The sequence below is a fragment of the Selaginella moellendorffii genome, unplaced genomic scaffold (genome assembly GCF_000143415.4).
Source record: "Selaginella moellendorffii unplaced genomic scaffold, v1.0 SELMOscaffold_70, whole genome shotgun sequence".
Lineage (NCBI taxonomy): Eukaryota > Viridiplantae > Streptophyta > Lycopodiopsida > Selaginellales > Selaginellaceae > Selaginella > Selaginella moellendorffii.
This window is the reverse complement of record NW_003314331.1, coordinates 492,032-515,207: the sequence shown is the minus strand read 5'-3', so window position 1 is coordinate 515,207 and position 23,176 is coordinate 492,032. Positions and strand designations below refer to the sequence as shown.

The window sequence follows — 23,176 nt, the reverse complement described above, 5'->3', positions numbered from 1 at the left end:
TCACAACCCAAATTTTGGATTACGCTGTAGTGGCTAAAAGCATTATGTAATTTTTATTAAGATTGTTTTAATTTTTTGTTTAAAAGTTACATGTGTGGAAAGTGCTCTCCAAGGATTATACTCTAATCATTAAGCAAGGAATTAAAAAGTAGAGCCAAAAGTCTATATACAAATTATTTGGAGGAGTGAGAGAAAATTAAAATCCTATGTATTTTCAAGCTCATAGAGATGATGAACTCTTAATGAATTAAATTCATCTGAAAATATATTGGCAATAAGTAGTAATATTAATGTTAAATCTTGATTACCAATAAATTTTAAGAGGAGGAAATCACAACCGTTAGATTAAGAAATATCCTAAAATATTCGTAAATATTCTAGGCATATTTGTTACAAGGTTTTTTAAAGCAAACCAAAAATTATGTTATCAAATAATTTCAAAATTTTATATTATTAGAATAATATTTTATGGAACTTTTAATTTAACTTAATGTATTCTGATACGAAAAATATATAATTAGATGAATCACTAAATATACAGCGAATACAAACCAACCTTATTACATCCTTTAAATAATATTTTAATTCTTTAAAGTAGGTAAACCCCGCGCATAACAAAAATCAAATGTACGACGGGCTGAGCTAAGACGGCTTTAAAGTGATAATTATCTTCTAATAATAACATATTACTCAGTAAGTAAGCTTAGAGTTTTAGGGTTTATGACTAGGAGGAAGAAGAATGCTGGGTATGGTGAGGGGTAAATCACGGTATCGTCTCTACAGCAGCGTTGCGGCATCCAAGCCTTGTGGCGGCGGCCTGCCATTGTATCCGCGCCCGCCCCATCCCACAGTCGCCTCGTTCAGGGAGCTCTCGTAAGTTCCGCTCTAGATCCAGCAAAGAATTCATTGCTTTTCACCTCGCATTGCAGCAAGAAATGGAAGCAAATCATCGGAGAGGTGGACATTCTAGAGCAGACACTGGACGATATGAAATAAGTCCATTCAAAAGAGATCGTTTTTCTCACGACTTTGTTTGCTTTCTCTCTTGTTCTTTTTTCCTCTAGAGGGCGTGCTGCTCCTGCTGCCTCTGATCAAGCAAAAGTAGCACCAGTCCAGTCCACCGATCGAAAGTAAATTCGCGAGTTCTTCCTCTTGCTTCCAGGGATTGGAAACTCTAATGTGGTGATTGAAGATCTTTGCACAGACTATTGGATCAAAGGCTCTACTTGATCGTCCGTGGAAACTCGCCTTACAAGGGCCAGAAAGGATGGCATTTCCCAGAGAAGAAGTACGTGGACGAGATGAACTTAAGAAAGGTGCTACTCTTTCTCTTTCGTGGCGAGCAACGTTCGCAACGCTGCGTGTAATGTTCTAGTGCGCAGAGTCGGCTCTCGAGACGTTTCTAGGCGACCTCTCCGACGTCTACTTCGTAGGAAAAGCCCCGAGCGGACATCTCGACTGCCCCGAGTTTCAGGTGATGGACAAACGGAGTTTTCATCAAGCAGCGATCTCTACGACTGACTTGTTGTGTGCGTAATTCCAGCGCTTCTACTACAGATCCCACTTCGTTGCGAGCAAAGAAGTGGCAGCGTCCAAGGACTACGCATGGTATCCAGGGATGAACTCGGCGAGTATTTCGACGAGACACAACTGGAGCGTCTTCAAACGGATGCTTCCCAACTTCTAGCGGGTCGAATTTGGCGGAAAAGAGTGGCGTGAAGTTACTTCCAGTTCTTCGACTCCCTTCGATTAAATTGTAATCAAAGACCATTTGAAGAACTTGCTTGCAACTTAATCTTACTTACTAACACGTTATTATTAGAATGTAATAATTATTGATTATAAAGCCGTCTTAGCTCAGCCGGTAGAGCGCGTGGCTTTTAACCACGTGGTCGTGGGTTCGATCCCCACAGACGGCGACATTTTGAAGGCTTAGAACCATACATGTTTAATTTACATCGATTTCATTCTTTTTACATTGAAGAACCATAGCTGCTAGAAGTCCTGGAAGTCGTCATACTCTTCCTTCTTCACCCTCTTAGCTCTTAAGGAGGTGGTTGACGATAATTCCTTATACGTCTTGTAGTCAGGAAAATCAGACTTGATCGCTGCCAAGAAGTCGCATAGCTCAGAGGAAAAAATCTCTTTGACCTCATCTTTCCCCAAGTAACCCACCAGCCTCCTCGTGAGCCACCTTGGAGCCTTTGGATCAGAAGCTGGATAAGCGACCACCAAAGATATGCAGCCGTAAAAACAAGCCTCTTTGAGTGCTGGAATAGCTGCTGTCGACACTTGTTTGGACGTCCGCCTGTACATCTTCGACGGGTTTGTTGTCCCCTCCGCCTGATCCCACTGCACCTGCCGTCTTAGCTTGAGCTGGAGGAAGACGGGGACGAGCAAGTCGCCTAGCATGACGAAGAACATGATGTCCGGCCCAGACAATGAGGAAAACATAAAGAACATCGGACGCTGGCCTCGAGGCAACTTCAAGTATGCAGAAAGAGGCGCAGCTGGAGTCTCCCTCCACACCTGCTTGTTAAGCCCAGCTAACTTAGGCACGCATACGCCCCAGTTCTGCAGATCTAGCCCCTTAAAGCATGGCCAACTGTTGAGCGGCTTCTGGCCATCCAAGAAGCGGGGGATATGAATCACCACAAGCTTCTCCCACAGGTTTCCACATGCTGCAGGATCGTCGACCAGGCTTTGCATCAGAACTTGGAGATGCCGTTCGAGATGATCATTATCGACGCAGTAGTTTGTCATAGCCGCCAGTACCATGGGCTCGCTGATCTCGTATGAAGACCGGCTCTCCCAACTACGAACCCTCTCACACGAGCCCAGGCCACTCACGAGTAAATGGGCTTCAGCCGAGTCGAGAACAAGTCCTGCCCTGTTTGAGAAGCAGTAATGACTAACTGCTCTCATAACTAGCTCTCTTGCCGACAAGTCCCGTCCCCGGAACCTGAATGTGCCCTTGCCTGTCTGAAAGAAACTGGCCACCATGGAATACAGGGACATAGAGAAGTCGCTTGAATCACCAGTGGTCAGGTCCGCATAAAAAGCATCGACAGTCTCCTTCTTCCAGCAGCAGCCATTGCGGAGCAACTCCTCCAAACAAGTAACCAAGCACCGCTTCCGCCCTTTGAACTTGCTAAAGAGAAGAGCACAATTACGTGCAGTGAGCCCCAGCACTGGCAGGTACTTGATACAGAAGTCGTATACTTCACGAGGCTTCTCCCATTTGTCAAACTTGATCACGTAGAGTGGTAACCTGGCACCCCTCATCTTTCCCACTAGCGAAAGGATATCGTTTTCCAGTTCTAAGAAGTTGATCCCAGTTCCTGATGCGAAAACCGGTGCAGCCAACTGTACGTCCATTAGCGCCTTCATCACGGGAGAGAACCTGGCCCTCAGCTGGTGACTCTGAGGGGACTGGAAACACCGGGTGCCGTTGAGCGTCTGCGCCTCATCCCTGACAAAGATGGGCTTGCAGGACAGCATTGAGCAAACTGCATCCCATAGACGGATCAAGTCACCCTGCTGGAACTCGTAACTGCTAACCAGCATCATGGCGAGCCTTTTGTAGGGGTCCTCCGTCCCACAAAAATGGTTGAACTCCGTCTGGAGGATAAGCCACTGCTCTGGTGTCAAGTCTGGTTTGATGCTGAGGACTTGTTGAAGAACCAACAAACGAGCCAGTATCAACTTCTTCATCTCTATGACAGCAGCAAAATGTTTGCGGCATTCGGGATCAGAACCAGGCTCCGTGTTCCCAACTAGTGCCATATCCTGAGACCCCCCATTCCGTTTCGATGAAGCTGTCCAAAAAAAACCCCAGTTGGCTGCCAGAATCTCGAACACAGTGCGAGTTTTCCCACATCCGCTAACCCCCATGAGCGGAATACAGCCCGACTTCTTCGACCGTAGTGTATAATCCAGCAGCTTCCACGCATCTGAATCGCTAGTCCATCTATCCTGCAACTTGTGAAACAAAATCGACGGGCGACCATCGAAGCCCACCGGAACTCCCCACTGTGGCTGCACCCCAAGGCCCCCTTGCTGCAAGAACTTCGTGATAAAATCTCCATACGCAAGCTTCCACTCGCCAAAAATCGCATCCAAGGAGCGACTACTTGGCACCGAAGGTGGCGGAGCGATCTCAACCTTGACATAAATTACCGGCCCCTCGGGCAGCTCTCCTGCAAAGTATGCCCAGCCCTGTGTTGTGAACTTCCCGAAAGTGAATGTCCTCAAGTAGCTGCAAGTAGAAGAACCACTGGGAAACCCTGGCAGAGTCGACACAAACCCCTGCAGCGAGCCGAAGTCGTCGACATCAGGCGGAAGTACCGACATTTGCCCCCGAGTACGAAGATCAGCTTCATCCGTGCTGAGACTTGAGCCAGCGGGCACAATCGACACGCACACGCCCCGGCTCATAGCACAAACCCTAACCCTAAAAGAGCCGATTTGCCCTAGTTCTTCGTTTTGGATTGTGCCCTATTCCTTTGCGATGGAACGCCAAGAAGTAAGTTTTTTGACTCACTACATGGAAATACTAACTTGGGCTTCCAGGTGATAGATGTGCTGAGGAGAACCCGTGATGACTTTGATCTAGATGATGGTGTAGAGGATGTTCTTGATGTTCATCCATGTCAGGTGCGTATTATTTAGGATTCAAATTCCCTTATTCTTGTATCTGACTAAAAAGTGCAGATGAGTGCTATCACCTGGTACGAGAAAAGAAAAAGGTTTTTTTTTGTTTTTTGAGAGTTCCTACGTATGTTGATTGACACTCACTTGTTCGCTGTGACCTTGTGGGAAGTAGACAACTTGGCTACCAATCGCTGGCAAAGTGATGAGAGGTCCCGCGCATTCAAGCCACAATGCCTGGTTTATAGCCTTCTTGTCACCTCCTGCCAGAGAAGAAACATGAGACATAGGACCTGAAACTTCGCTCCGGACAAGACAACAAAGTTGACTTTGATCGTGGAAACCATGTCGCCTAAATTTCTATCCATCTCTCGGATCATACCCCATTACATACAAAAGGCAAGAATTTTTTTTTTGGTTTTTTTCTTTATGTAACAGTTTCAATGTAGTGTTTGTCCGAGATATTTGGATGGCTACTTGGTAAAGTTGGAGCGCTCAAGTTGGAGCGCTCTGAGTATGTCCCTCCCACTGAAAAGGGTTTATTCATGGTCAGGCATATATGGGAAGGGCAGGAACAAGTAATCCAGGTTGTAATTTAAAAAAAATTTTTTTTGTTGTTATGTGATTGATTTCGTTTGTGGGTTACAGAAGTATGTGGTCCGGAGCGCAGATGAAATTGTAGAGAGGAGGACAGTATTCACCAATCTAGAGCCGGAGGTATTGTCCATGATCAATTGGGAGAAGTTTGAAAAGGCCATCAAGAATTCCAAGATCTCAGACAAGGAAAAAGCTATGAAAGAGAAACAGGTCTTACAGCTTTTAGAACACAGACCGGAAGCGTTTGATGAAATTGTTGAGTTTGATTAAATTGCTTGTACTGGCACATAGCATTGATTTTAAATGTAGAGTTAATTTTTTAAAATGTTCTTCGAGAGAGGCCAAAATTGCTTGTGGGAGCATTGGTTTTACTGCAGAAACAATTCTTTTCTCAAGAGGTACTTTTAGTGGAATCAAGCCTTCCAAGGCAAAGATGACCTTCCTAGTGTTCTTGAAGATGTTTTCAACAAGTAAGCTGCCTACCTAGAAACTAAGAGCTTTGACGCGTTTGGAAACCAAAACACCGAAGTTCCTTTCCGAAGGAAAGGTGATCATTGCAAAGATTTTCGTGGCTGAAGCGGATATCGTCAGCGGGCTGGCTCTGGGAGAGAGTGGCTGGTATTTGGCTCGTCAAGGCGGCGTTGCAGTCGCATTGCCAGGCGGCTTGGTTTTGAAATCCTTCGATTAAGTACGAATATGCTTGGGAAAAAGCTTAGGGTTCGAGGTCGATAAACAGGGCTACCTGTTTCCTTTTCGAGGATGAAGCCTTACAACAGCAGCAGCAATGGGCAGCACAAGAAGGCTTACGGTGGCAGCAGCAACGGGCAGCACAATGCATCCACAAAGGAAAAGCCGAAGGAGGTGACACATCAACGCAGGCATAGGCTTCGAGTTATACAAATCCGATGAAGAAATGCCTCCAGGGTATAACCGTTATGCAGCTGCAGAGGAAGCATTGATTGAAAACCGAAGCGAAGCATTGAAAAGGCGATGTGTTTTTAATAAAGTAATTGAAGTATACTGCTTTGAAACGAATCACTCGTGCCTCCGGAAGACTCGTGCTTTTGTGTTCTTTGGGACGCACTAGAAAAACTTGTAGCGAGGAAGTTAAACACAAACCAACAAAACTAAATTATAAATAAAATGTGCATTGCCGACGTACCGGCTCCCAAACTTGTGTGGCCCAAGATCCTGGGAAAGCAAATTCCATGCCAATGCTAACAAAGGACAGCACTTTCCATCTCATACTCTACCACATTTGCTTGTATCATTTGCATGGACAGTGATATAATTTAGAAATCCAGACTGGCTCTTGCTCGATGGCTTCCTGAAGCTGTTACGACTTAGGATTAACGGGACGGTCTTCAGACGTACTGCCCGCTCCAACTTTATCTTTCGCTACCTGGCTTTCAAGCGGATTGTCGGCTGACTATTTTGCTCCTCAAGGCGGCGTTTCAGTCGCAGTATGCCTTGCAGCCGCTGAGGATGACAGGATACCTGGGCGTGGAGGTTTTATGCCGTTCGTTCGATATTGTACTTAACGTCCACCAGGATCGGTCATGGAAACCTAAATATTTGTGCCGATCGCAAGACAGAAGCTTATGAACAAATAAATATTTTAAAAAAGAATTTGGTATTTAAGAAACGCAACTCCAATTTTAGAAAAACTCTTTTTGACTTGCCAAAACAAAAACCCCCAGCTCAAACTAACAGTTGTTGGGAGTTTAAGCAAAGCCTAAGCAAAGTAAACAAAATCCAGTGGATAATCTGCATTATCTAGAAAGAAAATCTGGATTTCTCTGGATTATCTAGTGTAATCTGGTTTGGCTGCACTATTCTCTTTCACTTTTGTTTGGTCGACCAAAACAAATGTTAAAGGAAATGCTAGTTGGAGGAGGGAGTTATAAGAATGTGCAGTTGAGGAGGAAGAAATCTACAAGTTCGGGGAATTAGCTTCACAAGGACATACGATTTGAGTGATTTCTAGATGGGCACTGGTCCAGTCTTTGACTTGGAGGATTTGGCATGCACTTCAACTTGAGATTGTCTGCCCAACCAGAGGATCACTAATCAAAGCATGTCGCAGAATCCGACTGCGTCCAGAGCTTTGTTCTAGAGTCTGAAGCTTTCAGAATCCAAGTTAAGAGCTATACAAGTATACACACCAAAAAGCAGAGGAGCAGAGTCTATGCTGGAATCGCGTAGCTTGGTTGCAACCATTGCATTGGGTCAATCACGGCACAGGGATCCGACTTGGTGAATTCAGCAACCTGGCATAAGGGAAGGAGAAAAAGTCAGAGCAAGAACGCGCTTTGACACCAAACCTTGGTACTGCAGCTTGGACAAAAATGCTCCTTGTGCCAGAGACAATCGCACGAAGGACACAGGAAGCAAACTCCACACGAGATCAAGCACGCCACAAACGTAGCCAAGCTGATCTTGGACCTGAAAGTTGGAAGCAAAGCAAACAAGCAAATGAGCCAAACACCAAACTAAGATCTCCCAAAACTCACTTGATCCTCGTCACACCCGCGGTTCCACAGTGACTGCACACAAATGGAGCCGGAGTGTCGCCGAACACCGTCTCCAGCAGCGGGATCCCATTCGGGTGCCCGACGATCGCATTCGGGGGCACCGATCCCAGGAAATGCTGCTGCTCCTGGTAGTGAGGCGGCGGCATTTGCTGCGGAGCCACCAGAGGCGGATAGATCACTCCATTCGCCGGGATCGCGCCCGCGGAGGGCGGATACGCGTAGGGAACCCCGATCACAGGCTCTGCGGCGGCGGCGCTGGGCGGCGCGGGAGCGGCGCCTTGCGATCCCTTCATCTCCGCCTCGCGATCTGCTGCCATGCCCTAACCCTAACCGCAATGTGCTCTGTCTTTTAGGGCTTCACAAGGTTTTGTCCTTTTCTCGAGGAACCCTAAATTTCAGAAGTTTTAAAAAGTATAGTAAAGGGTAAAGCCAGTTTGGCTAGGAAAGCTTATGTATTTTGGTTAAGAAAGGCTAATGTGATGAAGGAAAGCCCATGTGTTAAATAATGATATAACTATTGAAGAATTCAAAACTAAAATAAATATGGATAAAGAAGCAGAGTAATGTAATAAAGTGTTTAAAAATTAGCTTTAGCTCCTTAGATGATCAAATAGTTAATACTCCTAATTCAAGTGTGGGTGGCATTATATATTTGAATACCTAGTGTATTTTGTCAAAACCTCACTTTAGTTATGTAGCTTATCAGAACCTCAACACTTTAAAAAGGCAAAAGGTGGTGAGAGTATATTATTGCAAGGTTTTAATAATTAAATAAAACGCTCTATTCAGACTTGTGTGCCCTATCTTTGGGCCCCTGTCTATTTTGACCCCCAGGTCGATCCCGGTCTTTCTTGCTTGGAAGATTGCTTGGAAAAATGGGCGATGCCGCCGCATTCGTTGCCGCGATCGATCAGGGGACGACGAGCACGCGATTCATCCTCTACGACCAGGATGCCAAGCCGGTCGCCTCGCATCAGCTGGAATTCGAGCAAATCTATCCCCAGGCCGGGTGAGTGCTCGTGAAATCTCGCAGTATCAGGAGCTGGATCGCTCGATCCCTCTCATTTTTCTTTCAGTTGGGTGGAGCATGATCCCTTGGAAATCCTCAAGTCTGTCAAGGTATGCATGGAGGAAACTCTCAACAAGGCCGCGAGCAAGGGTCTTAGCTTCGCCGTGAAAGCTATCGGGATCACGAACCAACGGGAGACGAGCATCATTTGGAGCAAGAGCACTGGCAAGCCACTGTACAATGCCATTGTCTGGATGGATGGAAGAACGAGCTCCATTTGCAAGTAAGTCCTTCCTCGATGCCTAATAGCTAAGCTTCAAGCATTTTTTTCTTTCTTCTTTCTCGTTTGTTAGATCTATGAAGGCTGAAACGTTTTCTTTTCTCGTTCTTCCCTCCATAGCTCGATCTGGAAAGCCTCAAGTATGTTTTTTTTCTTTCTCGTTTGTTTGTTTTCTCGTTTTTTAGTAAGTTCTTATCTTCTTTCTCGTTTGTTTGTTTTCTCGTTTTTTAGCAAGTTCTTACCTTCTTTCTCGTTTGTTGGATCTATGAAGGCTGAAACGTTTTCTTTTCTCGTTCTTCCTCAATACCTCCATAGCTCGATCTGGAAAGCCTAAAGTATTTCTTTTTTCTTTCTCGTTTGTTTGTTTTGTCGTGTTTTAGTGATTTCTTATCTTCTTTCTTGGCAGACGCTTGGAAGAGAATCTCTCCGGTGGAAGCAAACACTTTGTGGAAAGCTGTGGACTTCCCATAAGCACTTACTTCAGTGCTTTGAAGCTACTGTGGCTGCTAGAGACGGTCCCAGAGGTTAAGTCGGCCGTGCTCGCCGGGGACGCTTTGTTCGGCACGGTCGATAGTTGGCTCATCTGGAACATGACCGGGGGTATCTCCGGAGGCTTGCACGTCACCGATTGCTCCAACGCCGCGAGAACAATGCTCATGAATCTCAAGACTTTGAGCTGGGACAAAGGCATCCTCGAGAGCTTGGGGATCTCGATCGACTTGCTGCCTCACGTCTACAACATGCTTCCCCGGATCATCAGCAACTCGGAAGTTATTGGAAAAGTTTGCGAGGGGTGGCCCCTGGCCGGAGTTCCACTCGCAGGTTGCTTGGGCGATCAGCACGCGGCAATGCTCGGCCAGCACTGCAAGAAGGGAGAGGCCAAGAGCACTTACGGAACTGGCTGCTTCATCCTGCTCAACACTGGCGAAGAAGTAGTGCCTTCCACGCACGGGCTTCTCACGACCGTGGCTTATAAGCTCGGGCCAAAGGCGCCAACTTGTTACGCGTTGGAAGGATCGATCGCCATCGCCGGAGCAGCAGTGCAGTGGCTCAGAGACAACCTTGGGATCATCAAGAGTGCGTCGGAGATAGAAGCGCTGGCTAGCACCGTGGAGAACACCGGGGGAGTATACTTCGTTCCGGCGTTCAGCGGCTTGTATGCTCCGAGATGGAGGGACGATGCGAGGGGAGTTTGCGTGGGGATCACGCGGTTCACTCACAAGGGACATCTCGCACGGAGCGTTCTGGAGAGTATGTGTTTCCAGGCGAAGGAAGTGCTCGACTCGATGCTCAAGGACGCAAAGGTGGAGCACAAGGAGAAGTTTGTACTGCGCGTCGATGGAGGAGCTACTGTCAACAATCTACTGATGCAAATCCAGGTAACAAGCTCTTTCTCTAGTGGTGCTTGGAAGTTGATGTTCTCTTGTTTTCTTCGTTTCATTCCTGGAAAGTTGGAGTGTTCTCTTCATTAGTTTGCGTGACTTTGCTGATTTTCCTTTCACTCTTTGAAACTTTCAAGCTAAAGTTTGTGCATGGTTTTTCCAGGCTGATCTTCTAGGAACTGACGTAGTGAGGCCCAAAGACATTGAAACAACGGCTTTAGGCGCTGCTTATGCGGCTGGTTTGGCAGTCGGATTGTGGAAGGAAGAGCAGATCTTCACGGCCGATGAAGAAGTCGGCCAGACCTTCACGCCAAGCATCGCGGAGCCGGAGCGCGAAAAGCGTTATACTTCGTGGTGCAAGGCCGTGGAACGAAGCTATGCGCTCGCAGACTTGGCTTAAGAAAATTATAGAAAAAGAAAGAACAAAATAATTAGAATCTCATAAGGTGTTGTTAATTATATATATACAAATGCTTCCAAGTTTCCAGATAACAGCTAGTCGTGGAGTGTTTGTCAAGCTCGTCTCGTTTTCTTGTGTCAGATTTTGTGTGAGGACAAGAGTGGTATGTTTCGCGTGCACCATAATTTCTGATGAGTGTGCATCGCAGCTGCCACTTCTTTTGTTTTTTTTTTTTCTCAAATATTGTTGTTATTAATATCAATAAGACAAAAAATACTGTCATCACACCTCAGAAAACTTCTATAAAACCTTCACTGTCATACAATTTCAACATTCCAGGACACAAAAGCAATGCCAACCAAAATACTATAAGACCGAAAAGGTGGCCAAATCTGGGTTTGACTCGGGCAAATCAAGACTTTGCTAGTGAGACGACTCGAGAAAGATATGATGTAGACCAGAGGAACTAATCGTCCACACCGACATAAGTGGAGGTTGAGAAGAAAAACAAAAGAAGAGGTCATCCAAGTCGTTCCAAAGCTTTAGTGTCTCGAGAAAAAGCTTGGTGTAAGCTTTGGAGTGGACTAAACAAACTTCAATTAATACAAGTTAATCTGTTATAATAAAAATTTTAGTTAATCTAATCGTGGGTTTTATCAATTAATTCTACTTATAGGAGGTCGATTCGTCCCTTCTATAGTAGACGCCGACAAAACGCCACTCTTTCCTGACGAGCAACCATTGTCCTTTCTCTCATTCACTCAATCTAGCAACAGTCCATGAAACCATCGTTTTTATCCTCTTTTTCTACTCGCTTTTTTTCTCTTTTGTGGGGATGAACAACCGCTACACTCCAAGCAGTCACTCTCGAAATTCTATCTCTCTTCCACACGTCTTGCAGTTCCAACTTATCTCACAAAATATTATTTGAAAATTGGAAAAATTATTATTTGTTAGTGTTTTTGTCAGCTGTGTTTTTTGCGTGGCAGACAAAACGGTTTTAGTTTCTAGTCAGTGGTACTCGGCAGTACAACCGGCTGCCGACGTGGACACCCAGCTGGCGTGGTCCTGCCACAAAATGCGGTACTAGTGGTGACAGCTTGGAAGCTCTAACTTATTGCGGGACAAGGGCTTCTACGTGGGGAATCAAGTACCGGCCAGGTGGTTTCTAGAATCAGGCATATACCCTCGACGAAGAGAACCAAGGGGGGCATCGGCGTGTTTGATTCCCTCGGCGAAGAGTATTATTATACATACACGACCGCCAATACATACGCGTGGGCTTCTTGTAAGTTTGTGGCTAATGGGCTGATTAATTGTAAGCTACAGTCGTTGACATTTCTTGATGGAGTGACGCGTTTGCATTGTAACCGCTGGATGCTTCTTGCGCCATTTAACGGCCGAGATTTAGGGCTCTTGTTCCGCCAAGAGCAAAATTTCTTCCTCTCTCTCTCTCTTTCTCTCTCTCTCCGCCTCGGAGATTTTCGCCGATTCCAGGCCTCGGATCCCTCCTCTCGCCCCGGATTCTGGTAACTTCTCGTTGCAAGAACAGGGGATGGATCGCTGATTCGTGCGCCGGTAGCTGCATTTGATCGATCTTGCGGCTTCCATCGATTCGATCGGCCCGGGATGCTCGCGAATCCAGGCAAGAAACCGCGGATTTGCGAGATTTCGGGGGAATTGGAGTGGCGGATTGCAATGTCGCAGCCGCCGACGGTGATCTCACAGGTGGAGCGCGACGACGACATGTTCTACGAGATCCTCAAGCACCTCGACGCCAAAGCCCTGGCCATGGCGGCGTGCGTCAATCGCCGGTGGAGGCGCGCCGCCGAGGACGAGACGCTGTGGGAGAACGTGTGCACGATCAACTGGTCCAGCGCCAGCGGCGCCTCGTCGCAAGCGTCGCAGCTCAGGTCTGTGGTTCTTGCGCTGGGGGGATTCCGCCGCCTCTACGTTCTTTGCCTCCGGCCCCTCTTGTCACGCTCCTCCTCGGTTCCAGCCAAGGCGAGCGTCCAGCAGCAAGAGAAGTGGAGCAAAGACGAAGTCCATCTCTCGCTCTCGCTCTTCTCCATCGATTGCTACGAGAGATTGGGTCGACGATACAGCAATTGCCACGGCTCGCCGCTCAAGCTCCTCTGCAAATCCTCCCGCAAGGCTGATCAGCGCTACTTGGTTCCAAATGCCGCTGCTGCGCTAGAGCTCTCCGGCGTGAATTGATGCTCCAGCTCTTCGATTCTTCCATCCATGGATCGGCAGCACAAGCTTTGTGAGACGAGCCGGGCAAGACTTTTCTTTCTCTTTCTCTTGGTTGTTCTTGTTCGTAGCTAAAGTTCTTTCACTTTCTTCCAGATTGTGAGAGGGAGAGGAGTTCTCTTTTTCCCACAGCACAAACTTGACACACACCTCCAAAAGCGTGTTTGTTCTCGAGTGCGTGTCGATTTTGTTCTGTAGGGCCACTCCAAGAAAAAAAAAAAATTCTATGTTTTTTTTGTGTTCTTCCAAGCGATCGTGATCAAAGAACAATACCACCACCTCTCTTGTCAATTTGTCTCTTGGATGCGCTCTAGTTTTATTGATTACACAGAGCATTGGGGGGAATCTGGGCTGCCCAGTTGCGATTCGATCGATAAAAAAGTAATGCTTTGCTCGATCGATTGTTACAACTTCTTCTTTGCCTTAAATTTTCTTCCCTCTCTCCATATCTTTTTGTTTCTTCTCTAGGCTTGTTTTGTTCGATAGAGATGGGCTCGCGTTTGTTGGCGCCCATCCATAACAAAAGCGTTCGACAAAGGCGAAAAGTGTGGTGTCGTGTTGCGCGTGTAAACGTCGGGGCTTCGAATCCCAACAGCGGTATTTAATCACGTCCGCGGTTCGAATCCATTTACCCCCACTCTCGACAAGTCTGCCCTAAATTTCGTTTCTTGGTTTTAGGTTTAGGGTTTTCGAGGTTTTGGCGCACGGGACGGAGGGAATGGCGACCAAGGTTGTCAAGCCGAAATCGTCCTCGCCGGCGCGCTCGGGATCTAGCTCCTACTCGGGCTCCTCCCGCTCGCGATCCAGGTCTGCGTCGTCGTCCGGGACGAGCGCCAGTTCCGGGCGGAGCCGGAGCCCTAGAAAGCGCTTGGCCAAGCCGGCCGAGGATTCCAGCCGCTTGCACGTGAGCCAGCTCTCGAGGAATGTGAACGAGTCCCATCTCAAGGAGATTTTCGGTAGGCTCCCACGGGTTCTAGCGCTCAAAACTTGATCTTTTTGCTTTGTGTAGGGAACTATGGGGATATTATTGCTGTGGATCTTGCGATGGACAAGACGGTAAGGATAAAGAACACTTCTTCCTGACAGCATTCTCGCGTAGGCTTCTCTTTATTTTCTTCTAAATTTCCCCTCTTTCCAGGTGAATCTTCCAAAGGGATTTGCATACGTGGATTACAAGAGCAAATCGGATGCTGAAAAAGCTCAACAGTTCATGGATGGGGTTGGCATTCTTTTTCTTTTTCTTTTTTTTTTTCCTGTGTGTGGGACTTACACTTTTTTTTTCCTTGTTTGTAGGCTCAAGTCGATGGACTCGTTATCAGTGTAAAGCTCACGAGAAAGGTATCCCCGGCACGAGGGGTGTCTCCAAAACGAGACGCTGTGCCACCGCGACGAAGGCCACCAGCTTCGTCGCCGGTAAGGCGACGGTCACCTTCACCAGGATTCCGAAGGCGACGGAGGTCTCCAAACAGGTAAATTTTCTCTCGGCCGTCCTCATCGTGATTCTAATGCGCTATATGAATTTGCAGGAGCCCAATACGAAGGCCTATGGGTCGTCAGCGATCGCCAGCTCCTTACAGGCGCAGGTATGCAATAGAAAAGCTTTATGTGTTCTGAGGTTTTACCGCTGTGCTATTCGCAACCAGGTCACCACTTCCAGTCAGGCGAGGACGTACACCACCACGGAGGTCTTCCCCAGTTCGACGTCGTTCAAGGACCCCTCCACCGAGGCGTATGCGCTCGCCTCCAAGGCGGATGATGCGATCGCGTTCCAGATCGCGTTCGGCTCCTAGAAGGTTTGTTTTCCTTGCTTCAAATTCTTGCTGGCTAACAGAATACTGTCTTTCCAGAGCAAGATCACCACCAAACAGGCGGGGCAGGTCAAGCTCCTACTCATCCGGATCTCCTAGTCCAGTGAGAAGAGTAAGTAGCTGTAATACTTCTCAATCCTGTTTTGTTTTCTCACTGCTGCAAAAGCAGAGATCACCTGTCCGGGGGGGAGCAAGGAAATCTACGAGAAGCAGAAGTCCAAAGAGGTATCCTTTCGCTGTTGGCGCTTTCCACTAACTTTCTCTTTGATTGTAGAGCTACTAGCAGCAGTCCCAGCCGAAGTCCTGTTTCTCCAAAGAACACCAACCAGTAAGCTCTCAAACTGCAATCAATTCAGAACAAGAACAGTCTTAATTCTTGAGGTTGTGACAGGGCAACGAAAGCCAAGTGAGCTGCGGGCTGCAAAGTCGATTCCACAGCGAGTCCCTCAACCTCTCTACCCAGCATTTTTCCTGCATTATTTATTTTTGTATAGGCATGTTTAATAGCCTGCTTGCTTGCTTGCATTCTTTCTTTTCGACTTACTGATAGTTTGTTTGCGCTTGAAATTGCATGGCTGTGTGCTTTTGTCGAGATAGACTTTTGATGAAATACAACCTCTCTTTTGGCTTGGAGTTTGAGAGCACGGCTTTTTTCGCGTTTGTTTCCAGCGCCTGTGGCTACAAAGGATAAAAGTTTCCACATTTTCACGCCTCACAAACACAGCTTTGTGGACACCTTTGTTTTTGGCATTGGTCCCAGTAAGTTGTTCTTGTGCTTCCTGGCAGATGATAAGGAGCTTGAGAGATTGACACCCCTGAGGCAAACATCATCCACCCAGAGGCAAACTTGAACACGTCCTCGACAATGGCACCTGGTTAACATGCTTTGTAAAGATTATGGTTTTGTTTACCTGCGCCATCTTGCTTCATTAACCGAATTCAAAGCATCATTCGGAAATCAATTTTGACTATGAGTTGACCGGGCAAGCAAGACTTTATCCTAATTGTTTTGCACGAGGGAAAAGGTGGCTGAAGCAGTGGTGAAGGTGCAAATTCCAACTTCATCACGTCACCTTTCCAAATGTGCCACTCGGGCTATGTTGAGATCCTTGTTATTATTTTGCTAAGTTTCTATATGAAACCATGAACTATTTAGGAGGAGCCAGAGAACGTCGCCTTGAGCTGCCGGACCGCATTCTCATCAATAAAGAAGGTCTTGACGAGCACCTCGTCCAGGATGTCCGATCCAAACATGGAGCTTGCAACGGACTGGAAGCCCGGTGACTGCGAATCCAGCGTCACGATGGCCATGGCGGTGGTGTTACCAACGTTGAGCTGCCAGTGGATCAAACCCCGCGGGAAGATCATCACGTCGCCTTTGGAGATGACCCGAGCAAAGAGCTGGTTCTGGGTGGTGACGAATCCGGCGTACAAGCTCCCTTCCACGACGTAGATGATCTCTGAGCCTCGCGGGTGCGTGTGTGGAGGGATGAGACCGCCGGGAGCAAAGTCGAGCCTGGCTATGGCGAGGCCGAGAGTGTTGAGCCCCGGATAATCGTTGACGAAGCCAAATGTCGCCACGGCTCTCGATGGGACGCTGGTGTTTCCGGAGTTTCGAAGGCCCGAGAAGATGAAATCCTCGGTGGTGGTGTTGGCTGCTCGCTTGCAAGGGTAGCCATTGAGGGTGAGGTCCTTTGCGAGGTCGGCCACACAAAAGTCCTGGAGGGGATCGGCGTCGGAGGCTGTGATCACCTGGAAGATTGGTGCCGCGATGACGAGAAATTGGAGGAGTGTGATCATCATTGTGTTCTTGAGTGATCCCTGGAACTTGAGGAAACAAACGAGAGAGCAATGCTATGAATTAGAAGAGTGACCTCTTCCTTTGATTGAGTTGTGAGATGGTTGTGAAAGTATTTAAAGGATGGAAAGGCTTGGAGAAGGTTCCATGAAACACAGCAGTTGCGATGGGATCCGTCACTCTGTGTTTGATGGTGCTCTGCCCACGTTTTATATATTACTTCCTGTATCCTTTGAAGTGGGCCACTAAATCTTTGCAGCGTTAGTTGAAGAAATCTTACTTACGTCATTATTATTAATATTTTATAACAAATTTATCTGTAACTTTAGAATATTCTTCATTCTAATGGTTGTAATTTTTTCTGCCATTCAACTTTTTATAATTTGAATTTTCTTAGTTAAATTAGTATAAATAATGTGTTTATGTTTTGAAACCATTAAAACTATAATTTTGTCACTCCTATGAATCATCTTTAGAAAATAACAAATGATACCAGTTTTAATAAAATTCAGTAACTCCATTTGTCACCTAAAATTTTAGAAGTGCTTAAAATGTATAGATTATTTGTTTTGTGTCTAAAGGCTATTAATTTTTTCTCTTTCCACTACTTTAGTACATTCTAAGATAAACAATTCAATTTATACAAAAGATCAATAAAGTTAAAGTGCAAAATAATGAAATAGTAGTTAAAAATTATAATTAATATTTTCTATATACTATCCAATTTCTAAAATGGTTTGGATCATTTAAATTTTTTTTATAACTTAGAGTTTTGTTTTACACTTCTAAACAAGATTTATTACTATTTCTAAATTATTTCACCCAAGCATTAAAAAATTTAAACTTATCCACAGCGATATATGGTAAAAATCATACAAAAATCATAGGAATGGTTGTAATGTAGAACAATGTGAAAAATATTTTTATTAAATATGAAAATTATTTAATAAAATTTGTGTGTATTACCTTGGCTACATAATACATTAATTATAGTACTATAGCATATAGATCATTAGGGATTAAATCTAGTCCATCCATTCTTGTATATAAGTTTAACCCTAATCAATATACCTATCTTGAGTACTTAAGCATAAAATGCAAAAATATTCATAAAGATATTATTGATATCAAAGAATTGCAAAAATAAAAATAATTCATTCTTTATATTGTAATGCACCCTCAATTGAAAAAGGGTACTATAGAAATATATATTGGGATATATATATATATATATGTATAATTTCAAATTTAGGGTATGATAGTAAGAGTCTTTGGTAGACATAATAAACTATCATCTAGTGATATTAAAGGATTAATCTCAATACATGGGGGTTTTTGTTGCTAGCTAATGTAAGACATAATGAGATAGGAACTTTTTACCAAACTAAGTATGCTTAATTAATAGCACATAAGAATTTCATCCTTATGCTCGTCTAGTCTAAATACACTTGAAATACCTTGTTAATTCCACTAGCATAAAAGGGATTGATAAAGGGTCCAGCAATATCAACCTTCTGCTTGTGGCAATAAGGAAAAAGAATTAACTGATAGATAACTTTTAATATCTACAGTCACATTCATAACCTTGTTCAAGGGTATATTATATTTTAATTAGCCACTAATCAATGGGAATCAAATTTATATTCATTTACTCTGATACTATAATGCATTCTATCTCTCTCCCCTTAAACTAATTGAAAAAAGGGTAATTACTTGATGAGATAGTCTTTCATAGTTATTTTATCTCTATTTATCCTTAAGGTTCCAAAAATCTATAGTGATAGTATATTTAAATTTTATCCTATGATCATATGCACTACAATATTTATCACCATTTGAACTTTTTAAACGAAAGCCAAGTGAGCTGCGGGCTGCAAAGTCAATTCCACAGCAAGTCCCTCAACCTCTCTACCCAGCATTTTTCCTGCATTATTTATTTTTGTATAGGCATGTTTAATAGCCTGCTTGCTTGCTTGCATTCTTTCTTTTCGACTTACTGATAGTTTGTTTGCGCTTGAAATTGCATGGCTGTGTGCTTTTGTCGAGATAGACTTTTGACGAAATACAACCTCTCTTTTGGCTTGGAGTTTGAGAGCACGGCTTTTTTCGCATTTGTTTCCAGCGCCTGTGGCTACAAAGGATAAAAGTTTCCACATTTTTACGCCTCACAAACACAGCTTTGTGGACACCTTTGTTTTTGGCATTGGTCCCAGTAAGTTGTTCTTGTGCTTCCTGGCAGATGATAAGGAGCTTGAGAGATTGACACCCCTGAGGCAAACATCATCCACCCAGAGGCAAACTTGAACACGTCCTCGACAATGGCACCTGGTTAACATGCTTTGTAAAGATTATGGTTTTGTTTACCTGCGCCATCTTGCTTCATTAACCGAATTCAAAGCATCATTCGGAAATCAATTTTGACTATGAGTTGACCGGGCAAGCAAGACTTTATCCTAATTGTTTTGCACGAGGGAATTGGTGGCTGAAGCAGTGGTGAAGGTGCAAATTCCAACTTCATCATGTCACCTTTGCAAATGTGCCACTTGGGCTATGTTGAGATGGTTGTTATTATTTTGCTAAGTTTCTATATGAAACCATGAACTATTTAGGAGGAGCCAGAGAACGTCGCCTTGAGCTGCCGGACCGCATTCTCATCAATAAAGAAGGTCTTGACGAGCACCTCGTCCAGGATGTCCGATCCAAACATGGAGCTTGCAATGAGCTGGATGCCCGGTGACTGCGAATCTAGCGTCACCACGGCCATGGCGGTGGTGTTGCCAACGTTGAGCTGCCAGTGGATCAAACCCCGCGGGAAGATCATCACGTCGCCTTTGGAGATGACCCGAGCAAAGAGCTGGTTCTGGGTGGTGACGAATCCGGCGTACAAGCTCCCTTCCACGACGTAGATGATCTCTGAGCCTCGTGGGTGCGTGTGTGGAGGGATGAGACCGCCGGGAGCAAAGTCGAGCCTGGCTATGGAGAGGCCGAGAGTGTTGAGCCCCGGATAATCGTTGACGAAGCCAAATGTCGCCACGGCTCTCGATGGGACACTGGTGTTTCCGGAGTTTCGAAGGCCCGAGAAGATGAAATCCTCGGTGGTGGTGTTGGCTGCTCGCTTGCAAGGGTAGCCATTGAGAGTGAGGTCCTTTGCGAGGTCGGCCACGCAAAAATCCTGGAGGGGATCGGGGTCGGAGGCTAAGATCACCTGGAAGATTGGTGCCGCAATGACGAGAAGTTGGAGGACTGTGAACATCATCGTGTTTTTGAACTTGAGGAAACAAACGATTGTGAGAAGAATTAAAATCTCTTTTTTGAGAAGTACCTTGAGTTGTGAGATGGTATTTGAAGGATGGAAAGGCGTGGGTGCCAAGACAATGTGGAAGTTCCACGAAGGATGGAAGGTGCAATGTGTTGACAATGTGGAAGGTCCTGCTTGACACGCCATGATTTACATCTGTTTTAGATCCACAAGTTTCTGATCTTCGGTGTATGCATTCTTTGTCGAAATAATCTTTGTACGCATTTCCAAAGCTCCATCGGCCTCCCCTTTGCCACGCCTAGCTCCCCAAAAACTCTGCACAACTGACACGTCAGCCTGCCAATAGTTTTCTAGTTTCAAATGATCTTGACTTCCAGTGAGTTCTTTAAAGGTTAAAATATGAGTGTGAAGTTTAGAAAGTTTAGATGTTTTATATAAAACAATCCTAAAATTCCCTTCATTTCGCAATCGTTTGCATCGTCCAACCAATCCCCCGGCCTCTAATTTCCTATCCAGACCGTTCTGTGCTAGAGTGTGGAACGTATAATAAAAGACATCATGTGATCAAAATCACGATTCCAGTACTTGGACAATCCCCCTTTGGTCTTCCAGTAGCACATTTCCTTGCGGCCGGAATGGCAGTGGTGTACTTTTGTTGGATTTGCTTGCTGGCCAGTTTCAAATCGGAGAATCTTAAAGAAATCAATAGTGTACTAAAAATTATATAAAATGTGCTAGATAAGGTCAATAAGAAGAAATTTATCATCTTCAAAAGTGTGAGACAATATTTCAACTTTGTGGACCTTTCCTAAATAAACCTTTAAAATATGATGAGAGTGTGACGCTCCTGCCGCTGCAGGACGCTGTGCTCGAGGGGAGGATGACAGTTGCGCTGGATCCTGACAACACACTCATCTCCTCCACGTCAATTTATGCACATGAAAAATAAACTAAGCGACAAAGTCGACAAACGTCAGTGAAGTTAACGTGTTGAAAATGAAAGAAAGAACGATCAAGTTTCCATAAAATCTACCGTACAAAATTTATTTTTACTTTCAAGTGAACTATTTAGGAGGAGCCAGAGAACGTCGCCTTGAGCTGCCGGACCGCATTCTCATCAATAAAGAAGGTCTTGACGAGCACCTCGTCCAGGATGTCCGATCCAAACATGGAGCTTGCGATAAGCTGGAAGCCCGGTGACTGCGAATCCAGCGTCACGATGGCCATGGCGGTGGTGTTACCGACGTTGAGCTGCCAGTGGATCAAACCCCGCGGGAAGATCATCACGTCGCCTTTGGAGATGACCCGAGCAAAGAGCTGGTTCTGGGTGGTGACGAATCCGGCGTACAAGCTCCCTTCCACGACGTAGATGATCTCTGAGCCTCGTGGGTGCGTGTGTGGAGGGATGAGACCGCCGGGAGCAAAGTCGAGCCTGGCTATGGAGAGGCCGAGAGAGTTGAGCCCCGGATAACTGTGGACGAAGCCAAACACCGCGTCGGCTCTCGATGGGCCGCTGGTGTTTGCGGAGTTTCGAAGGCCCGAGAAGATGAAATCCTCAGTGGTGGTGTTGGCTGCTCGCTTGCAAGGGTAGCCATTGAGAGTGAGGTCCTTTGCGAGGTCGGCCACACAAAAGTCCTGGAGGGGATCGGCGTCGGAGGCTGTGATCACCTGGAAGATTGGTGCCGCAATGACGAGAAATTGGAAGAGTGTGATCATCATCGTGTTCTTGAGTGACCCCTGGAACTTGAGGAAACAAACAAGAGAGCAATGCTAAGAATTAGAAGAGTGACCTCTTTCTTTCCTTGAGTTGTGAGATGGTTGTGAAAGTATTTAAAGGATGGATAGGCTTGGAGAAGGTTCCATGAAACACAGCAGTTGCAATGGGATCCGGCACTCTGTGTTGACAATGTGGGAGTTCCTGCCCTGCCCATGTTTTAGATATTACCTCTAATGTTTGAAGTGGGCCACTACTTGACAAAATCTTACTTACGTCATTATTACTATTATTTTGTTTGCATAAGAAATTTATCTAGAATATGTGTATACTTTAGAATATTCTTCAATCTAATGGTTGTAATTTTCTGCTATTAATTTTTTCTAATTTGATTTTTCTTAATTAAATTAGTATAAATAAATTTTTTATGTTTTGAAAACCAATAAAACTATAATTTGGTCACAACTATGAATTATCTTTAGAAAATAATAAATGATACCAGTTTTAATAAAATTCAATAACTCCATTTGTCACTTAAATTTTTTGAAGTGCTTAAAATATATAAATTATTTGTTTTGTGTCTAAAGATTATTAATTTTTCCTCTTTCCACTACTTTAATACATCTTTAGATAAACAGTTCAATTTATACAAGAGATCAATGAAATTGAAGTGTAAAATAATGAAATAGTAGTTAAATATTATAATTAATATTTTCTTGTATACTATCCAATTTCTAAAATGTTTTGGGTCATTGAATTTATTTTTACCAGCTTAGAGTTTGGTTTTGCACTTCTAAACAAGATTTATTATTGTTACTAAATTATTTTACCCAAACATTAAAAACTTTAAACTTATTTATAGTTGTAAAGTTTGTATAAAGAACCAACTCCCCGAGGTGTCAAAGGGTAAAAGATCCCTGAAAGCACAACCGAAATGATAAAGAATTTATCACATGAAACTGAGTTTTAGATCAAGTCTAAAACCAACTCTGAGACCAAGTTTAAGACTGAGTTTGAGACCAAGATTGAGTTCGAGTCCGAAATTTGAGATTGAGTTTGAGACCAAGGCTGAGATCAATTCCAAGATAGAGTCTAAGGTTAGGTCCAAGAGTGAGTTCGAGATTGAGTTCAAGACCAAGTTCAAGGTCGAGTCCAAGACCAAGTTTGAATACTAATACAGATTGCAGGGTAAAAGCCGAAAGCATGTGTCTCCCGAGAGGGAGGCAACTGTAAAGGGTTCCAAAAGTATAATAAATCTTAAAGGAACTATTCAATAATGCTTCTAAACTGATTTGAGGTTAAGACTAGGGTTTAGGGGCCTTAAGTAGGAGTGAGCATGAGCTCGAGTAGTGTTGGAGGGGCCACCCAAGGAAATGCTCAAAAGCAACTCTCATTCTCGAAAGAGAAATTGATTACGGTGTTCTTAACTTTTGTGGAGTGGTGCCCTACTTGAGTACCTTTTGGCTCATTAATCCTCACCCCTTCCTAGGGG

The 23,176-nt window shown here is 44.9% G+C and overlaps 8 protein-coding genes and 1 non-coding gene across 15 annotated transcripts; 5 read left to right on the top strand and 4 right to left on the bottom strand.

Annotated features, from left to right (window-relative positions):
* Positions 1 to 734: 734 nt before the first annotated feature.
* Positions 735 to 1,804, top strand: LOC9640345. Of its 2 annotated transcripts, none has more exons than XM_024659801.1 (6): positions 735 to 873; positions 930 to 992; positions 1,065 to 1,130; positions 1,205 to 1,316; positions 1,376 to 1,474; positions 1,544 to 1,804. In XM_024659801.1, exons 1-6 carry the CDS (start codon positions 740 to 742, stop codon positions 1,685 to 1,687), a joined length of 618 nt encoding a protein of 205 aa, XP_024515569.1. In that variant the 5' UTR covers positions 735 to 739; the 3' UTR covers positions 1,688 to 1,804. The 2 variants fall into 2 exon arrangements, with proteins under 2 accessions (XP_024515569.1, XP_024515568.1); XM_024659800.1 differs by having other exon boundaries at positions 1,193 to 1,316.
* A 42-nt stretch (positions 1,805 to 1,846) lies between these two features.
* Positions 1,847 to 1,919, top strand: TRNAK-UUU. The gene has a single exon. It is a non-coding gene; the product is annotated as a tRNA-Lys (tRNA).
* Positions 1,920 to 6,992: 5,073 nt separating this feature from the next.
* Positions 6,993 to 8,100, bottom strand: LOC9640741 (GSH-induced LITAF domain protein). Of its 2 annotated transcripts, XM_024659802.1 has the most exons (4): positions 7,761 to 8,100; positions 7,572 to 7,692; positions 7,413 to 7,517; positions 6,993 to 7,359 (listed from the first exon to the last, which is right to left on the bottom strand). In XM_024659802.1, exons 1-3 carry the CDS (start codon positions 8,096 to 8,098, stop codon positions 7,434 to 7,436), a joined length of 543 nt encoding a protein of 180 aa, XP_024515570.1. In that variant the 5' UTR covers positions 8,099 to 8,100; the 3' UTR covers positions 6,993 to 7,359; positions 7,413 to 7,433. The 2 variants fall into 2 exon arrangements, with proteins under 2 accessions (XP_024515570.1, XP_002985838.2); XM_002985792.2 differs by having other exon boundaries at positions 7,030 to 7,517.
* Positions 8,101 to 8,586: 486 nt separating this feature from the next.
* Positions 8,587 to 10,944, top strand: LOC9640740 (glycerol kinase). Its single transcript, XM_002985889.2, has 4 exons — positions 8,587 to 8,790; positions 8,858 to 9,073; positions 9,477 to 10,449; positions 10,616 to 10,944. The coding sequence occupies exons 1-4, from the start codon at positions 8,657 to 8,659 to the stop codon at positions 10,850 to 10,852; spliced, it is 1,560 nt and encodes a 519-aa protein (XP_002985935.1). The 5' UTR covers positions 8,587 to 8,656; the 3' UTR covers positions 10,853 to 10,944.
* Positions 10,945 to 12,273: 1,329 nt separating this feature from the next.
* LOC9640739 (F-box protein GID2) lies at positions 12,274 to 13,383 on the top strand. Of its 2 annotated transcripts, none has more exons than XR_002990275.1 (2): positions 12,274 to 13,132; positions 13,202 to 13,383. XR_002990275.1 is itself a non-coding variant. In XM_002985888.2 (2 exons), the coding sequence occupies exon 1, from the start codon at positions 12,482 to 12,484 to the stop codon at positions 13,067 to 13,069; it is 588 nt and encodes a 195-aa protein (XP_002985934.2). In that variant the 5' UTR covers positions 12,274 to 12,481; the 3' UTR covers positions 13,070 to 13,118; positions 13,202 to 13,383. The 2 variants fall into 2 exon arrangements, 1 of the variants encoding a protein (XP_002985934.2); XM_002985888.2 differs by having other exon boundaries at positions 12,274 to 13,118.
* Positions 13,384 to 13,764: 381 nt separating this feature from the next.
* On the top strand, positions 13,765 to 15,546 carry LOC9640343 (serine/arginine-rich splicing factor SR45). Of its 3 annotated transcripts, none has more exons than XM_024659792.1 (10): positions 13,765 to 14,061; positions 14,115 to 14,161; positions 14,244 to 14,324; positions 14,399 to 14,574; positions 14,632 to 14,688; positions 14,749 to 14,898; positions 14,953 to 15,025; positions 15,080 to 15,138; positions 15,188 to 15,241; positions 15,295 to 15,546. In XM_024659792.1, exons 1-10 carry the CDS (start codon positions 13,824 to 13,826, stop codon positions 15,299 to 15,301), a joined length of 942 nt encoding a protein of 313 aa, XP_024515560.1. In that variant the 5' UTR covers positions 13,765 to 13,823; the 3' UTR covers positions 15,302 to 15,546. The 3 variants fall into 3 exon arrangements, with proteins under 3 accessions (XP_024515560.1, XP_024515558.1, XP_024515559.1); XM_024659790.1 differs by having other exon boundaries at positions 13,769 to 14,061; positions 15,305 to 15,546; XM_024659791.1 differs by having other exon boundaries at positions 13,770 to 14,061; positions 15,083 to 15,138; positions 15,305 to 15,546.
* LOC9640342 (germin-like protein 1-3) lies at positions 15,313 to 16,782 on the bottom strand. Its single transcript, XM_024659796.1, has one exon. It carries the CDS (start codon positions 16,714 to 16,716, stop codon positions 16,066 to 16,068), a length of 651 nt encoding a protein of 216 aa, XP_024515564.1. The 5' UTR covers positions 16,717 to 16,782; the 3' UTR covers positions 15,313 to 16,065.
* On the bottom strand, positions 15,313 to 21,858 carry LOC9640341 (germin-like protein 1-3). Of its 2 annotated transcripts, none has more exons than XM_024659799.1 (2): positions 21,039 to 21,858; positions 15,313 to 16,065 (listed from the first exon to the last, which is right to left on the bottom strand). In XM_024659799.1, exon 1 carries the CDS (start codon positions 21,687 to 21,689, stop codon positions 21,039 to 21,041), a length of 651 nt encoding a protein of 216 aa, XP_024515567.1. In that variant the 5' UTR covers positions 21,690 to 21,858; the 3' UTR covers positions 15,313 to 16,065. The 2 variants fall into 2 exon arrangements, with proteins under 2 accessions (XP_024515567.1, XP_024515566.1); XM_024659798.1 differs by lacking the exon at positions 15,313 to 16,065 and adding an exon at positions 18,879 to 19,316.
* On the bottom strand, positions 19,289 to 20,188 carry LOC112340790 (germin-like protein 1-1). The gene is made up of 2 exons (XM_024659794.1): positions 20,034 to 20,188; positions 19,289 to 19,979 (listed from the first exon to the last, which is right to left on the bottom strand). The coding sequence occupies exons 1-2, from the start codon at positions 20,154 to 20,156 to the stop codon at positions 19,317 to 19,319; spliced, it is 786 nt and encodes a 261-aa protein (XP_024515562.1). The 5' UTR covers positions 20,157 to 20,188; the 3' UTR covers positions 19,289 to 19,316.
* Positions 21,859 to 23,176: the final 1,318 nt, after the last annotated feature.

Excerpts from the sequence above, each read along its gene's own strand:
- LOC9640740 (XM_002985889.2), top strand. The coding sequence starts at position 8,657 with ATGGGCGATGCCGCCGCATTCGTTGCCGCGATCGATCAGGGGACGACG. Across the intron at positions 9,074-9,476 it reads AGAACGAGCTCCATTTGCAA|ACGCTTGGAAGAGAATCTCT; the intron begins GTAAGTCCTTCC and ends CTTTCTTGGCAG. Across the intron at positions 10,450-10,615 it reads ATCTACTGATGCAAATCCAG|GCTGATCTTCTAGGAACTGA; the intron begins GTAACAAGCTCT and ends TGGTTTTTCCAG.
- LOC9640341 (XM_024659799.1), bottom strand. The coding sequence starts at position 21,689 with ATGATGATCACACTCTTCCAATTTCTCGTCATTGCGGCACCAATCTTC.
- LOC9640345 (XM_024659800.1), top strand. The coding sequence starts at position 740 with ATGCTGGGTATGGTGAGGGGTAAATCACGGTATCGTCTCTACAGCAGC. Across the intron at positions 874-929 it reads GCCTCGTTCAGGGAGCTCTC|CAAGAAATGGAAGCAAATCA; the intron begins GTAAGTTCCGCT and ends CTCGCATTGCAG. Across the intron at positions 1,131-1,192 it reads GTCCAGTCCACCGATCGAAA|ATCTTTGCACAGACTATTGG; the intron begins GTAAATTCGCGA and ends TGGTGATTGAAG.
- LOC9640739 (XM_002985888.2), top strand. The coding sequence starts at position 12,482 with ATGCTCGCGAATCCAGGCAAGAAACCGCGGATTTGCGAGATTTCGGGG.
- LOC9640741 (XM_024659802.1), bottom strand. The coding sequence starts at position 8,098 with ATGGCAGCAGATCGCGAGGCGGAGATGAAGGGATCGCAAGGCGCCGCT. Across the intron at positions 7,693-7,760 it reads GCGGGTGTGACGAGGATCAA|GTCCAAGATCAGCTTGGCTA; the intron begins GTGAGTTTTGGG and ends TCCAACTTTCAG. Across the intron at positions 7,518-7,571 it reads GTCCAAGCTGCAGTACCAAG|GTTGCTGAATTCACCAAGTC; the intron begins GTTTGGTGTCAA and ends CCCTTATGCCAG.
- LOC112340790 (XM_024659794.1), bottom strand. The coding sequence starts at position 20,156 with ATGGCGTGTCAAGCAGGACCTTCCACATTGTCAACACATTGCACCTTC. Across the intron at positions 19,980-20,033 it reads ATACCATCTCACAACTCAAG|TTCAAAAACACGATGATGTT; the intron begins GTACTTCTCAAA and ends TGTTTCCTCAAG.
- LOC9640343 (XM_024659790.1), top strand. The coding sequence starts at position 13,824 with ATGGCGACCAAGGTTGTCAAGCCGAAATCGTCCTCGCCGGCGCGCTCG. Across the intron at positions 14,062-14,114 it reads CCATCTCAAGGAGATTTTCG|GGAACTATGGGGATATTATT; the intron begins GTAGGCTCCCAC and ends TGCTTTGTGTAG. Across the intron at positions 14,689-14,748 it reads CCAGCTCCTTACAGGCGCAG|GTCACCACTTCCAGTCAGGC; the intron begins GTATGCAATAGA and ends ATTCGCAACCAG.
- LOC9640342 (XM_024659796.1), bottom strand. The coding sequence starts at position 16,716 with ATGATGATCACACTCCTCCAATTTCTCGTCATCGCGGCACCAATCTTC.